The 17,629-nt window shown below is 38.8% G+C and overlaps 1 protein-coding gene across 1 annotated transcript in view; it reads right to left on the reverse strand.

The window, feature by feature from the left end:
- The window catches only part of Elapor2 (endosome-lysosome associated apoptosis and autophagy regulator family member 2), a 168,518-nt gene that overhangs the window by 10,078 nt on the left and 140,811 nt on the right, over positions 1-17,629 (reverse strand). The window contains exons 17-21 of the mRNA XM_057758302.1: positions 17,067-17,163; positions 16,328-16,429; positions 7,070-7,196; positions 5,046-5,224; positions 3,845-4,010 (exon numbers count right to left, since the gene is read on the reverse strand). Coding sequence (XP_057614285.1) covers positions 3,845-4,010; positions 5,046-5,224; positions 7,070-7,196; positions 16,328-16,429; positions 17,067-17,163 — 671 coding nt within the window. The remainder of the gene's footprint in view (positions 1-3,844; positions 4,011-5,045; positions 5,225-7,069; positions 7,197-16,327; positions 16,430-17,066; positions 17,164-17,629) is intronic.

Here is a 17,629-nt window from a genome sequence, read left to right on the forward strand (position 1 = left end):
GTAAAATAGGTGGTGATATAGCTACAGAACTAGGGCACTGGCAAGGAAGAGACATAACATAACTAATGGAAACTTAGAAAGACACCTCCTAAATGCTGAGAGGCGAAGAAGTGACACTAATTGAGCACCTTCAGTGCCATTCTGTCACAAAAACACCCTGGTGTAGCTCTCATGCAATGGCACAATACCTCATATGACTTCCTGGTTGGCCATATCCACTACAATTTTCTGGTCATTCCTTTCAGACTTACTGAAAAATCTGTCATGTGAAGTGGCGGATGACCCCAGCTCCTGTCCCAATACTAACAGACACTACTATTCCCATAGACACCACTCAGCCATCTCATGGGTCCATAAACGCCACCCCATTTGGGGTACAGACAAATAAAAAAAAGATTGAATTGACTGTCCATCTTGAAAAGGGAGGGATACAGTTATTTGAGATGGGTTGACACCGCTAAATTTTATTGGTCATCAGAGAAGCTCCTTTCAAGGCACGGTGAGCTTGTGCTTCCTGACTAATGTGGGTCTTTCCTGGTGTCTCCAAGAACTGTGACTAATAATAAATTCCAAGACACCCTGCACATAACCAACTATAGTGTAGAAACCAGAAATTAACTTGCTTGTCTCCTAGAAACATGGTGACTTTTACCTTTAGGAATAGTCATAAAAATTCTTCGATTTTATGGAAACATTCCAAATAGATCATGCAGGCTCTAGAGAACTATAAGAAGTTTCTAAATGAGTAAATAACCTATTTGCCACTCACACTCATCCTGTCTAGTCATTTAGTTAGTAAAGGCGCTACAAGTTTGTCTCTGCCTTCTACTAGGTGACCCATGTCTAAGGACATTCAAATTAATAGCAACTAATTTTCCCTATATTATTATAGACAATATAACTATCCTATAATTCATACTGAAGGACAAATATATGTACAGACATTAATGCATCCTGTAGTCGATTATCTTGATGGATTGCCATATCTTAGATTAAAATGATAATTACCATTGAGGTGCGCACATTGCTCACAGAGCCCATGTAGAAAACAGTGGGAAATACATTAGGTCTCTATGCTGTTGTTTAGCAGGAAGGGGTAAATTTTTGACCCTATTCTACTTGAATTTTATGGCAGAAACATCTTTCTGCCAGTGAAAAGGTGTCTGACTGAGTAGAAATACAAAGACAAGAAAGATATTTCCTGTTCTAAAGTAGAATCTAATGGCTTATGACATATTTATGGTTAGCTATGTCTGAGATTGGCATATGGTTAAGGATAATGATGCAAAGTAGCCTCGTCTTGCTGCTTAATACCCTATTGACACAGCTTCATTTCAATGATGTATGGAAAATATGGACAAGGCTTCATCCTTGCCTCAGGCAGTCCCTAGCAGAGTGGTGGATGGAACTTACTGAAAAGTCATCAGAAGCCATGATGACAGAGAAATGCAGCTTAGATATGACTATGAGATAACTCTCTGTGGTCCTCTTAGACTTCTGCATGTTCGACCAAAGAAACACTGGTTTATTTTTGTTTCATACTATATTTTCAAGAATGGAAATGAAAGTGACAGAAAATCATTACATCGGTGTGTGAACCTATCAAACAACAACCTAAAAATTTAGGGAAGTGTTTTGTATAGAAGACAGCTTTTAAGGTTAAAGTATTTTCTTCTACAGCAAATACCAAGCATGCCTACTTGTCTTGGAAATGGCTTCTCCTTCTGAAGCCATTGACAGCATCTTATCTGCCCAGGACAAGGAAGAACAAAGGACAGACATACTTCCTGCTCGTGCTAAATGAAATTGACACTTAGAAATGTATGCCTAGAAATATAAACATGCTATCATTTCCTCTGCACATGACTGTGGGAACTGGGAACTGGTATAGGTCCTATTCCTCTGCCCAGTGTATCTCTGCAAATTCTAGACTGTCTTTGGTCTTCTGTCTTCTAAAGCATACGTGAAACTGTGGAAGGCTCACTTATTCACTAGCAAATGGGGCAAAACTGTCATTTTTGACCATCGCTATATTTTTGTTATTCCACAGCAATCATATCCTCCATAAAATCCCAAATTAATAACATAAAAAACCTGCAATAGAAATGTAATTTATTTATTTTCTTTTGAAATGATATCCTATATTTTTATACCTAAACTAGGAGAGTGGTTACTAAATCATGCCTACCAATATATTTTATTTCTTCTTTTATTTTCATGTGTTTTTGTGTCCATATAGGCTTGCATATGTGTGGGCCCACATGTGGAGCAGACCTGCATAGAGATCCAAGGTTGATATCAGAAATTATCCTGATGGCTCTTTCATCTTACTCAATGAGGCAGGGTCTTGCTATCAAACCTAGAGATCGCAGACACGGCTCACCTTGCTAGGCAGTCTGCTCAGAAGATCCATCTCTACCTCCTGAGGTTATAGAACAGATGGACCACTCACCCATCTGGCATTCACATGTCTTCTAGAGATGCAAACTCTAGTTCTTTGCCTCACTATAAGTGCTTTAACCATTGGGCCATCATTCCAGGCACTATCATCATTTTCATTTGTCTATTGGTTGTAAATAAATTGAAAAGCACTTTCATCTTTATTTTTCATTTTTTGTACAATTTTCATTATAATAATTTCATTATTCATTTTTTGAGTGGGTAAGCCCGAAATTCTTATCTCCTATCTCAATAGTGAAGAATGTCAAAGGAATGTGATTTCAAAAAAACAATCAAGGTTACATAGTCCCTTTATATATAGCTGTGATTATAAAGCCAATAACATGATGACATCCAACATGACACCATAAACATTTTCCCAGTTATGCAATTTTTCTATAAAAAGACAATCATAAAATAAACACAAAGTTATAGGTAAATAAAAGATATTTTATTAACAAAACTTTGTTTTTAAGATTATAAAATAATACATGATCTTTTTGAAAACTTGAGAATTACTAAAATGTTTTACCTAAATATTCTCATTCGATCCCAATTCTCCAGAGCAGTAACTGCTAATTTCTTATTATGCAAATAATGGCATATTATTTATCTTATAGAAATATTATATTTATTATATACTTATTGTCCTATCAGCACACAAAGATACCTCAATTATTTTAATTTTCATTACTGAGATAATAATATAGTCATATCGTTTGCTCCTCCCCTTTCTTCCCTCTAAATGGACCCATGCACAACAACTCACTCTCTAAAATCATTGCTCCTAATTTTCATTAATCATTGTTATACATATGTGTATATATTCCTAAAAATAACCCATTCAGTCTGCATAATGTTACTCATATTTAAGTTTTCAGGGCTGACCATTTGGTCTCGGATCATCAATTGGTGTCCTCTTTGCTAGGAAAGATTTTTTCTCCATTCTCTGCTTTTCTTGGTTGTCTGTAGTTCTTTGTCAATTAAAAATATTTCAATGATTTTACTATAATTTCTATTATTTAAAACAATTTTTAAATTTAAATAGATTTTGATCATATTCTTTCTTCCCCCTACGTCCTTCCAAATCCTCTCCCCCTCCTGCCCCACCCAGCTTCAAGTGCTTTGTCAAAACACAAACATCTTTTAATAGGTGTAGAATCACATCAAATTGAATCATTTTGATGTAGAATAATTTCTCAACTAACTCTCAGGGAGGCTGTGCAGGTTGTTTCTACTTTGTAGAAACTCATAACTACCGTGTTCAGTTATTAACCTATTATAAGGAACTCCAGAAGCGCTGCTGTTGAGAGAGTATTGTGAAGGACAAGTGTACTGAATGGTGTTAGGTCAGGCCCCTGGTTTACAAGTGCTCAGTAAGTCCAGGCTAAACGTCGGCTCTCACCTTCGTGGCCAAAGATTTAAGTTTTCCTAGCAGTGATTGTTTGTTGGAATACACAACATCCTCTTCGTTATCTTCTCCTTCCATGATAGCACAACTGTCTGCCGCTGGGAGTTCACACTCCTTTGAGTTAGTCGTCATTACTAATTTAGAATATTTGTATTCCAGCCTAAGCAGTGATAAATAAATATGTAAATAACAAGCTAGCCATTTATAGTAATAATAAAATCATATTTATTATAAACATTCATAGTGGCTTCTAAAATGCTCCTGACAGTAACATACAGTTTCTCCAACAGCAAATTCCCCTCAACTGTAACTGTACCTTTAAACATTCTCACTTATAAACCATCTACATAAAAGTGTTCCCCGCCATGTCAGAGAATCAGTTCAATACAGTTAATTTTACCACTGATTTTACATCGACCTTACTATATCCAGTTATAAGGTACATTTGTAAAACCAAGAAAAGCCTTGAGGTCAGAATGCATTTCCTTGATGTATTAATATGTCAATACCAATTCGCTACCACAGCTTCTAAAGTTTAGATCATAAAGATGAGAATGTCGTGCAGATGATTTGCTTTCTACTGCATCTCTATTTCCTTTGTACTTTTGCTCTTTACTCATGACTTTAGATGCTTGAATTATTAGACTCTAGATCCTAGAAATTAGAACACAAATCCCCCGTGGCCCACTAAGCTCTACATCATCCCCAAAGATTCAAGGGACACATGGAAGTGTTGGACTCGACATCCAGACCCAGCATATCTAAGACCTGGAATAAACAAAGATGATATTTGTCCATAGCTCAGTCTGTTTCTTTGAAAAATCTCTGTACAAGAAAATAAATATGAAAGATGGGAGAAGTCAGATTATGTCAGAGAGAGAAAAACAGGTCCACCTTCCGGTCTCAGCCCTGCTCCTAACTGGGTAACTTAGAGACTTTTTCATTTTTATAAAATTTATATGACATATGACTAATTCAGTGGTTAGTAATGTTCCATCCACTTCCAATTATCAAAATAAGAATAATTTTTTCTCCCTACTTTCTCAAATGCCTTGTCTACACCTTCCTCACCAGAAAAAAAAAAAAAGTCTTATGGCACTGAAGGAATGAACAACATACAATAATAAGGCCTAAATTTTCACAACATAAGCAGACTTTCCAGGTCTCATAAGCTCATCCCAACGATGTTACTTACTTTTGATTCTTTTTCCAAAAGTAGCATGTTAAAGCCACCAACAAAACAGCTGTGAACGCCCCCGCGCCAGCTCCCATTTTCAGCCAGAAGTCAACTGTTTCACAGGCTGACAGCTTTTTCTCAGGTAAAGCAATCCCTTTAATACACCACTTAGGCTCGTTCCATACATATAATGTTTCCTTTCAAAACAAATAAATTAGACCATAAATGAGATTAGAAGGGAGATGAAGGTTGAACTGTAAAGGCTAGAATTGGTACTGGGTCGACTTATCACATAGAAGAAAGAGTTATGCTAACACTTGCTCATCATAAGAATAAAGGATATATCCTATCCAGTTAATATTAAAGACTATCTAGGAAGAAAGGAAAGAGATAAAGAAAATAAATAAATAATGAATTAAAATGCAAATCTCAAACAAAGACACGCACTGTCACATTGCAGGGCTCACTATATGCTGAAGAAGTTGAATATAAATCATTCCACTTTTGACTGGGCTTTTTTCTCAAATTTTTATGATTCAAGAGTCATCACTACTTTTACCAACCATTCTTACCCTCCCAAAGTAGATGATTTAATTCTTAAAGCAATGCCCATGTATCCTAAATAGCAGGAGACAATCAACCAGTGAACAATAAAGCAGACACATCGGGTCTTAACACACATTGTAAAAGGTAAAGTGATGAAATGAGAAAGCTCAAAGGTGGAGATCAGAGCTCAGGGCTCTTCCTTCCATATCTTAGTATTTTATGACCAGTAGCTCCTTGCATGCTCATCAAAGCCAATGACATGGGGCACTATGTTTTATGCCTGGCTCACCACTAAATTTTCTGGTATATGCTGGTCACTTTATCTACACTCCAACAAAGAAATCCAGTCACATTTCACTTTATGGCTTACGTGCAGAGATCCATTTCTACCATCAGTTAGGAACTAATGCACAGGAGAAGGGTTTGCTATGAGGAGAGGTTCCGTCCAGGTCTCTCAAAAGTTCTTTCAGCATGTTTTCCTAGAAAGGTTATTAGTGACCCTGTGGTTTTAGTCCACGACAACTGTTAACATTCTTATTGAACTCGACATCAATAAAATTACTTTTGAAATGGGTAACATTTTTATAAGAATGAGAATGGGAAAGGCAGAGGCGCATTTAGGTTCACCAACACCTAAATGTAAGCCAGAGTAAATGTAAACCTCATCTGAAGTACATTTTACCCACGCCACCCAAAAGGTTTGTGTGAAGCCGGACAGTTTTATCCAATGTATAGAAATGAAAGATATATTTAAAAGATCCATTGTCTAGTGGCTATATTCCAAGCATCTCAAAAACTCAAAATTATAATGATATGTGTAAACCCAAAATGCCAAACTATTCTGAATTCAGCAATTCAGATACTGTCAATGAAAAAATGTTAGTGGGGAAAGTTCCGAGTCACTCTGAAACTACTCGTTAGAAAGTCTGGTCCAGGCATCTGATCAGGTGTCTCCAGGAGCAGACAGACAGCTGACACAGCAGCTGACAGTTCCTTCTTCCAGCATGAAGGGCAATTTGGAACAGGATTTAGATAAATTTGCTATTTCTCTTACTGATAACACTGTATCACTTCAAATCTTTATTACTGCATGGTATTAGATATGATGTTTAACACATACTTAGAACCCGGTATAGACTTTTAAGATCTCAATTTGATAAGAGTCCTTTTCTCACAAGCCATGAAGCCTTTTTTGCTTCTATCAGCTCTGTCTAAAGTACTTACATTTTGTAAGCTATACACACCCGTATTTGAAATACAAGACAGTAGAAGTGTATGCCCAGTAAATACAACGTGAAAAACTGGAAAGAGTAGGGAAGGAAATGGGACTGAAACAGTCCTTAAAAAATAAATCCTTAGAATTTTAAAAGATACACACTGAAGTATATCTTTGCAATTATCATTTTTGTTCAATTGTGAAGCTTTAACATCTTATTCACAGACATGGAAATAGCGGTTGACATCTGTTTAGGATGCCCGTATAAATTAGTTCTTACCTGAAATCCTCTTTTGCAGGCTCCCTCGATTTCATGGAAGTCATGCTCTGTGCACAGAGGGCAAGCCTCTGCACTCTCCCACAGGAAGTAGAATGCACAGCCATCACAGGTGCCAGCTGGACATTTGCTGAAATGTTAAAGAAACAGCAACCTTTTTTAAGGCATTTAGTCCCTCCAAACAACACCGCAGTTCCCAAAGCATACTGGGGAGTGTTGCATTAATGCTGAGGAAACTCTTGGAGAAAACAGAAAATGGCTAAAGGAGCCGAGACCACAGTGATAACCTTTCATGCTATCATTCTGAGTGGCTGGAACAAAACAGACAATTATGCCAAGTACAGGGAGGATGTGAAGGAAAGGGGAACCCTCATATGTTGCAGACAAGGATGTGAATAGCCCCACTACTTTTAGAGAGTCTCTCCTTCATTCAAACACCCAAACATGAATGCATCATTTAATCAGGCAAGTGTGTGCATAGGTATAAACCCAAGAGGAGCAAAATGTATTCCACACAAAGGCTGATAGTGAATGCCTACAGCAACATCACCAGTAGTGGAAACATCCTAAATGTGCAGTGGATGAATGGATAAGTGTAATTGTCTGATGGGCTTCTACTTGGCTGTATAAAGGAATGTAGTAATGATACATGCCACGATTTGGATGAACCTTGAAGATACTATGCTAAGTGGAAAAAAAGTCAGAAATAATATGAATTACATGTTGCTATCCACATGAAAATCTAGAATAGGGACAGAGAACAGATGATTTGCTGTTTAGGTCTCGGAAGAGGGTTAGTATACAGAAAGATGAGAATCAAAGGGTTCAGAGATTCGTTGGGAAATGATGAAAATAATCTAAAATTAGTTGTGGCCATGACCATATACTTCTATAAGATTCTGAAGAATTATTTGTGTGTGTGTGTGTGTGTGTGTGTGTTCTCTCCTATGATATTGATTTCAAGAATCAAACTCAGATTATCAGGCCTGGCCACCAGAATGGTATCTTTATCCACTGAGCCATCTCACTGGCTCCAAGCTGTTTTCTTTGAAAGTTTAGGAGACAGACAGAAGATGGTTACCAAAAGAAAAGGTTCTGGGAATGTTTCTTGGAAGTGCGAGCATCTAAACTGAGTCTAGAACACTTAGGAGGAGTAAAGCAGAAGGAAGTAAAGAAATTCCTACCAAAATGATAGCATGGCATGACAAAGAGATAGAAATTCACTTGTCAGTCATTCTTGTATTAGCACTCAGGGCAAAGCAATGAGGACATTCAGGAGAAAAGGTCCTAGACCTCAGATGCCAAGTGGACTATAGTTTCTATTGAAGACAACATACCTTGGGGAGGTAATTTGGGGAGAGAACTCGGGTATATTACAGCAAGAGAACAAAAATTGTTTAAGCCAACAAACTAACCATCCCTGGGTCTTCCCGAACTTACGATGACTTACAAGGGTGATGATGCAGATGAGGGACAAAGTAGACCTGGGATAGATTGCACAGAGCAACCAGAGGCAGAACCTTAGTGAATACTTTATGGATGCCTGCTTTCTGATATGTGAGCCAGCTTCATCATCTTGCTTCTTTTGACTAAGGAACACATAAACAGCATTGCCTCTAAATTAATTTGTTATTGCTGTATATGCCCTGACTGAACCAGAATCTATCTGAAAAGATTCTGGTACAAACAGCTACTTTTTATGAATGTGTAAAATCTAGAGACTATTCTTCTAATTTGCCTATTTAACTTCTAGTCCCTTTAAATCAGTCCATGTGCCTAGAGGTTTTCCCTGCAACTTCCTTCAGACCATTCTAATGCTGAGCAAGGGTCTGCCGAATACCCATTACCTAAAAGATAGTCACAAAACAATAAGGATAAAAACATGATCCATTTTAAAGGCTTTAACATAAAACTTTATTGGTATATTAAGTGTACATATTGATAGGCTTCATAAAGACATTTCAGTACAATCATGCACTTTGATCATACCCCCTCATCTTCCATTTTCACCAACTCCCAAATATTCTTTTCATTCCCCTGGTGGTATAACTTCTCCTTTCTTGTCATCCATTTCTATAATCTTTATCTGCATAAAGTTTAGAATCTAGAAATAAGAAAAACATTGAGGGTTTCTGTTTTAATCGGGCTTATTTTTCTTTGGATGGTGATGTCCAATGGTAGCCATTTTCTGCAAACAACTTCATTCTGTTCTTTTTTTTCCTGTTTTTCTTTATGGCTGAATCAAACTCCAATGTGTCTATGTGTCATGACGTCTTGATCTTGGATATTGTATATAACACTCCAGTAAATGTAGATGTGTAAATATCTCTGTGGTACAATGACACTCTTTAAGGTGTCACCCTGAAGTCATATGACAGTCCTATCTTTAGTTTTTTGAGAAACCTCCACATTGATTTTCGTAGTCATTGGACTAATTGATATTCACAGAGAAATAAATAAGGATTCCTCTGTTCATATATCCTTGCAAACTAGCATTCATTGTTTACTTAGTGATAACTATTATAACAGGGGTGAGATATAATTCCAATAAAGTTTTAACCTACAACACCCTCATGGCTAAAGGTGTTGAACATTATTTCATATATGTACTGGCCATTTGCGTTTCATCTTCTATAAATTGTTTGTTCATCCTATTAACTATTAATTTGTCACGTGGGCTCACGTGTGTGCACGTGCGTGTGCACGCATACAAGTGGCAGAGGACAACCTCAAGCATTGTTTCTCAGGTACTACCCAGTTTACCTTACGATATGGCAGACCCATGGCTTGGAACCCTCCACTAGACAGACTGACTGACAAGCCCTCGAGATAGGACTATCTCCAGCATCCCAGTAAAGTTCAAATTGTAACTGAATTCCCCCTTTTCATCAAAGACAGACTTTCCTTCAGAGTAAAGTCCCACCCATGCATCGAGTCTATCTCCTGTCTGTGTGCTCGGTATGGCCTCGCTTTCTGCAGAGGCTCTGATATGCTTGTATTTAATTTGACAGCTGCATAGTCTTGTCTTAACCAAAGGCTTGGGCTGCCTTTCTGCTACAATCAATTTGAGTATACATGTTCTACTGAGTTCCAGTTCAGGTCGGCTCCCCTGGGCTGTATGTGTAGTTCTGTGGTTCTCTGGGGAGCCTGCACTTAGTGTGGACAAGGGGGCATGGTTTTGAGTATGCAGCTGTAGCATTTCCTCCTCTCTCTGGCGGTGCAGATTCAAGTTTCTTTTTGGATCCTTCTTTCCTTGTTCCAGCATAACATTGCTGTGCGGCAGTCAGTGTCACCAAGTGGCTTCTCATTGCTGGCTTCATGCAGCATATGGCCCTGTTACCCAACTTTCATTTTTGCTCTTTGTTCGTGAGATTTTCCTTTTGTTTATAGACCCAGAGTAGAGGTGGGAAAAGGCTTCTCCACTTTCTTTACTGTTTTTTCCCAGAACTCCAACTAGAGTCTGCTGTTTCCTTTACAAATCTAACAATCAATATTTCTGTGCTTCATCTACTATTTCCCAGTCTGGTGTCAGCTGTGATCTTCCTATCCTTTCCAGACTTCTCACCTGTTTGTGGTCATGGGATAGTTGTTTTCCTTGAGAATGGTAGATATGTAAGGGAACACTGTTTGTCTTTAGTCTTCCATCATCGTTCAGCCTCCCCCTTTACCTGTAAATGATATTTTAATCACCTTCAAGCAGGCAGCAAAGACAGTCTGTGGTAGAAATGAGCTACTTGCTCGGCACAAAAGACTCCTCCCCATAAACGGGGACAGTGGGGCAAAGGGAGCACACATAAGGCTTGTGGGTGCCTCTAACCAATCCCAGTAAAGCTCACCTGTATACAGTTTTGGCTGTAAGAATCATAAAAGCTCACTGGGCATTATTTCTTCCTTAGAGACCCTCCAACTCTTGGGAGTTTTACTCACGTTCCCTTTATTAATCTACTTTCAGTCTGCCCAATCTTTTTCCCTGGGTCCATCTTCTTCTTGGGTGTGAGACAAGGAACAAAGAAAGAAGCTGCTGGATCAGGGCAACATTGGTGACCATTGCTCATGTGGTACCCTAGTTCCCTGAGTCAAGCTCACCAAGAGACACAAAGGTCTCCATTAAACTCAAAAGGCTTTGTCTATATACAACTCAAAACTGTATTTTTCTAGATGCCAGCAAGTTTTTCATACTCTTGCCTAACCAAATAAGTTTCAAGACATACTAAAATTTGAACATAAAGTCTACACATCTAACATCTGACCTCATTTTTAACAAGCTGGTCTTTCTAAAGCCTCTGTGATGAGACAGGTCCAGTCTAGACGCACGTGAGCAGCCTTTACATGATGCACTGATAGAGGTCTTTGGGTTTTTTTTTTTTTTTTGCTTTGTTTGTTTGTTTGTTTTTGCCAGGAGTAAAAATAATAGTGAATTTCTTTTCAGGAAAATAACCTTAGTAATTAGTGGCCTTGATTTACTTATTTGTAAAAGAAAGAAATAAGAAATACAGACTAATAAATGGAGGCTTAAAATAAAAATAAATACAGTTGATGAAGACTAGACCTATTATCATCCCTACCTGCTCTCTTCTAGGTCAGGAAAAACAGTTTTTAAAACTTAGAATTCCCCGTTAGAAAGGTATTCCAATATAGCCATGATTTTAAATTTTAAAGTAATTATATTTTCTGATCATTTAGCAAAAATTGTCCAGCTCAACTCTCTCCTACTCAATTTATCTTCTGATTTCTCTTCCTAAGAAGGGTGAGAGAGGGATGACCCAACCGTTTACCCTGGGGCAGAGAAGAGGAGAGTGAGTTTGCTAAACTTTGCAAAGAAACATAAACAAAACGATGGAGAAAATGAAACTCGAGAAATTTCTGACAATAACGCAAGCTATAATCCAAACTTAGCATTGGCAATTTCCTCCTTCTCCTGCCTCATTTTTTGTAGTTTGTCAAAGTTGAAGCTGTGCCACCTGGTCTTACACCATTTGGTCTGTTACAGAAAATACACTAGCTTGAAAAACAATAAATTTATGTTTTAGATTTGTATAGGCTGGGGAGGCTAAGCATACAGTACATCTGAGTGTGGGCTTGCCCTCTGTTCCACAGACGGTGCTATCTTACAGTGTGTCCTCACAGGGCATAAGGAGTGAGCTAGCTCTTTGGGGTATATATATAAGAACACCGATTTCATTCATGCTCTGGGAACACGGCAACCTAACCACCTCTCAAAGCTCCTGCTTTCTAATAGCCTCAGGCTGGCATCTAAGATGTGAATTTGGGGAACACAAACTCTTAGACCGAGCCAACTGAATTTGAGCAAAGTATTTTTCACCTGGGACTCTTTGATTTGGTGATACAAAAGCCCGCCTTTAAGTACCCCCCTTTCTGAGGAATTCATCTTAGATTAATTACTGTAAGTTAGAATCTGCTCAAGATCAGGGACACAATAATTAACTCACTCCCTCCTTGTTTTTCTCTGTAGATTGCTCTCCTTAATAGAAAAAAAAATTAGTTTTATCATCCCTCTTCCAAAACTGTTCTAAAATGCATGAATGTTTTGTGACATGATTATGTCTGTCTCCTAAAGATGGCTTATTCATGCTCGAATTGCCCAATTCTGGCAAGTCTGCATTAAAGGTTTTCCATTTTCTGATCACAGGGTTTTTTGAGTATTTTCAAATGTTCATAAAGCTTTTATATGCATCAGTACATTTCTGTTCTTGGAACATATTTGACCTTAATCTTCTACATTATCTTACTTTTCAAATTTAGTATCTATTATCTTGTAAAGATTCAGAGGGAAAAGATAAGAAACTCATTTACTCTAGCTCTGACTCTTAATTTCAAATGGATAGATTTTTTGACATTAATAGGCCTTCCTTGATGTCTCAACCAAATGCTGCATTAGAGTCCAATAAACCTGATGACTTTGATACAAAGACTAAATAAGTCCGCGGAGCCTGCAACTCTCGATCACTATCGGGACAGAACTGGGCGCATTCCTTTGGTGAGATGCAATATCTTCGGAGGCCGTGCTGATAATGAAATGAATTTGGATTCCACGAGAGGATTTCACAAAACGATTTTAGACCTACTGATAAACAGCTCAAGCAGTCGAGTGTGTTCCTAAACTGTAGGAAAGAAAGAGGGGGTGGCGATGCTTTCAGGCGAGTATTCATGATGATGAGACAAGGTAGGTCAGCTAAAAGAGTATGCCAGTATCCTGTCCATCTGCTGAGCTCTGCCCCGGGACAAATCTGCTATTTGCCTCTTTGTTTACTGTGCTTCTTGACAAATCATCACGAGAGACTGGAGGAGGGTGCCATTTTGAAAAGGTGTTTTGTCATGAAAGAACAAGAGTCATTAGGAGGTTGCTCCATCTCTGTGTTGTGCACAGCAGTTCCACAGCCTCTGGCTCACTGTTTCCTACCTGGTGGAGTGAATGTGTTAACTCAAGGCCCTCCCAGATACACACAACAGACTGTCCTCCGAGCCTGCTTTCTAAGAAGGCACATGTGTAATCTTTTTACTATGTCAAAAGGGAGTTCTCAGGGCAGTGCTGAGGCATGCATTATCCCTAACAAAGGGCTTGACTTGAGGTCTAAGAAGCCAGGGAGTGGCCTCATCTATGTAGAATTATTTGAGCTATTAGCAGTCCTTTGTATAAGCATTTTAGTCTGTGTCCAAGCAGCAAACTTTATTAGGAAAAAAAAAACTCTCAGAAGTCACGTGAGGATGTCATATTTTATCTGCCATGGGCACTACACTGTCTACCATTGGGAGCCACATACATACATTTGCCAGATCAAGCGGACAGGCTGAAGTTTCTAACTGCAGATGAAGTCCAGGTGACATGCTCCCTCTGAAGTCCACACTCAGCAGAACACACGTTCCCTAATTCTCCCTGTGCAGACAGTTCACCTCACAGGAGTTGAGGGGCTTTAGGAAGTATTCCTGACCACCAAGACTCAAGGAGCCAGCTGACATTACTAATTCTGAAGTCGCTTTTGCCTGGCTGGAAAAGAGTAATTCCTGACGTGACACTCCCATCAAGGTCTTGCTCGGAGATCTGATCAGCAAGAGGCATTTCAAGACTAGGTGTCTGGTTAGCTTCTTTTCCTTGCGGGATTTTAAAGCTTCCAAAAAGATGCAAAATAAGTCTTCTTCAAAAGTAGTCTGAGAAACTGTTTATTATTTTCCTGTTAGTCAAAAATCTTTATTCAGCCCTGTACCCAAATAAAATAAAATAAACTTAAATTGTGGCCAAGCTGCTGTTTTGCCTGTTCTGGTCCTTGGGCGCCCCCTTGTGCCCTGATGGGAAATTATTCAAGAGGAAACTGAAGGTCAGCACATTTATCTGGGACTCCAGAGCTCCCTAGAGCCCCTGCCTGCCCGCCTTGGTGTACATCGCAGGCACAAATGAATTTTTATCAAGATCATCTGTGCGAAGGACTCAGCCGTAAACGCTTCATTTTAAATCAGCTTTTCAGAAGGCCGAGATGCAAATAACAGAAAGAGAAGCTTATCTCTGGAAAACAGAGAAAGGAAAACCTACACGGTGGACGGCAATAGAAATAGTCCTCCAAATTTAATAGGCTTTGCAGTTGGCTTCTATTTTCAGAACTACGCCAGTGCTCAACACCAGAGATTCTGAAATCAATTTTAACAATAGATATTCTAAGATTTCTGCTGCAGGCGATTCTGGGAAACCACGGTGAACACAGTCAAATTCCCTGAGAGGAAAAGCTTGCCGGAGGTAAAGAGAAGCTTCACATCCTCCTGAGATGCCATCCTTTAACCCCGTGAGGCTATGTTTTATTTATGGTAAGGCATCAAAATGTATCTTGGCAGAGTCAGAGGATGATTTATTATCTGCGGGCCATGCCTGGCCTTTAGGATACCATCTGCTTGAGTCAAACCTAGAGGAAACTTTGAAGCCACCCAGATGAACTCTGCAGACCAAACCCAGAGAGCTTAGTCACAAAATCTGGGAAGGGACCCCAGGAGGGCTATAGTCCATATACCAAGCACCAGAACTCAAAACTGCCCAGCAGAACACCAGAGCGAAGAAACATGCTTCTGATTCTAGAATCTTTCTATAAAGTCTTTAGCTGCGGCGACCCCAGCTGAGAGGTGGCAGTGGGAGGCCCTGAAGTCCAAGAGCATCCATCTCTTCCCATTCCTGTATCCACTGCCTATTCCTGTTTTCTCGTCACATCTTCTCTCACCTTAAACAGGTGAAAACAGTAACTCATTGGTAGAGCTATGCAATCAAGCACTGTAGCTGGTGAGAAGCTGCAGTGTGCCTGGATTTTCCAAAATAAGCCAGAATCACTGACTTACTGATGTTTCTCTTGCTAGAACACACAGTAGTTTAAGGTACAAAACAATGTTCTCTGATCTGTGTGTGAGAGAAACAGGAGGGCTTTAAAATCTCTCAAGTAAAGTTACAAAAGATTAACTCACTTTCTTTTTAAAGTATATGGATTTGAGTTGAATAGAGAGACACTAAGCAAGCTACTATCGAAAGCTCTTTAACTCTAACAATATTGAACATGCTGAACAATATATTGAAAATACTGAGACACTTAAGTGGTCCTTGTGGGGAAAGCAGGCTATATTCAAATTAATCGTTTTTGGAACCTAGAAGTTATGTTCTAGTATTTACACACACACACACACACACACACACACACAGGATATATCAAATACAGACCACAGTGAGCTGGTACCACAATGGCAATCAGTTGAAAATTCTGCATTATGTTCTACAGGTTAGATTTACCTTGGTGATTCTGCTACAATTACTCAGAAACCTGGGATTGAAAATGCATCTAAATATCATCTTCAAGACCCCATTCCCTCACAGAGAATCAGGACCCAGAGAGAGGTTAGATTACTGAGCCCAAGTACTTAATTGTTGATCTAGTTCTAGGAACCAGGGCCCGTCCTAACCAATTAAAGAAAACCAATGAACAGTGAGAATAAATACAAGAATGCAAACAATATAAGCAGTTGTTTATTGCCTAAATCGTTTTGAAGGTAAAAGGGACAAGGGGATGTCACTAAAGAGGACGGAAGGCAGAGATATTGACAAGAACCTATTCATTTAAATCATGTCCTGACATATCCCTACAACCAATGTACTGGTTCTTTTGATCTCTTTCTGCTTTATTTCCATAAAGAATATGCTTTAATGGTAATATTCCAGACAGCTTTGCTTCTAAAAAGAAACTCCACACTGAATAAGCACATAGGAAAAGTGAATACCTGGGGACTGAAATCACACCTGCACCAGGTCTCATGGGATTACACCTCATTTTCACAGCGGTCGATCGGCCATTAATACAAGAGGTGGTGGCTGTGGAAGACCTATCATAAAGCAGGCACTGATTAAAGATCAAGTATGATACAGACAACAAGAACAAAAGCATCATGTACAAAATGGCTCTCATGCTCGATGAACAAACAAAAAGGGAAAAAATATTAACGGTTACTAATTTGTAACTTAATACACACTCGGTGTATTGGCTTTCACTGACTACATGAAGTAGACAATTTTCCCAGGTAAAATGATGGCCTATCATTAAAGAATTTGGTACGATTCCTATAATTCTAATCACAATTTTAAAAAATTTGAGGAAAAGAGGGGTTAGTCATATCAAAACATCAGGCTAGTGTTTAGATGTGTGGATAAGAAATAATTGCTGCCTAGGCCATGAGCCAAAATCTCCTGATGGCTAAACTTCAAAGTGTGCATGAATGTGTGTGTGTATATGTGCGTGTGTGGTGTGTGACTCTCAAAATAGTCCATGTTTCTCACTCTTTACCAAACCATTTAACATCCACATTTTAAACACAACCTGCCATATTAGACACTCTGAAACAACATTATATTTCTTTCTTACCATTAGGAAATTATAACCTGGAATAACAACTAAAATCTATAGGTTCACTTGTATGAGATCTTTATTAAAAAATAGTCACATGAAAAAATATCTCCACTTACTTATAAAAGAAATGCACATCTGGAATGTGACTCGGTGGCACTGAGAACATGTCTTCCTTGATATTAACGTTTTGCAAGGCAGCTTCAACCGTGACTCCTAGACAACATGGACAAACCGTGAAGCAACCAGAGGATCTAGGTTTACTTAGGTCTGTGTGTCTGAGCACAAAATAGCCTGACTTTGACAACCCTCCCAGAAATATTAAATTAAAGCATTCCTGGTAAGCAAAAGGAACTTTCTAACATCTCCAGAGAAAAAAGATTCTAATCCTCAGCCATGTAATCTACCGCATTTCACCACCCTGGGTGTTTTGTTGTTGATTTTCTAGAACCTGTAGGATATACACAAAGATTTAGATGGTTTCTAAGGTCCCTTCTAGCTCTAATGTTTCAAAATCTCTTCCAGTATCACGAACTTTCACTGGGTTTTGTCAGTCAAGACATGCTAGTCTCCTAATGTAATTTTGCTCACCTCCAACACAGACGTGTATTTCACAGAGCCTGGTGCTTTCACTGTAGTCAGGCAACTTTACAGGCTGGGCAGTACAGTGAAATCATAAACT

This window comes from Chionomys nivalis, chromosome 26, assembly GCF_950005125.1.
Source record: "Chionomys nivalis chromosome 26, mChiNiv1.1, whole genome shotgun sequence".
NCBI classification, from domain to species: domain Eukaryota; kingdom Metazoa; phylum Chordata; class Mammalia; order Rodentia; family Cricetidae; genus Chionomys; species Chionomys nivalis.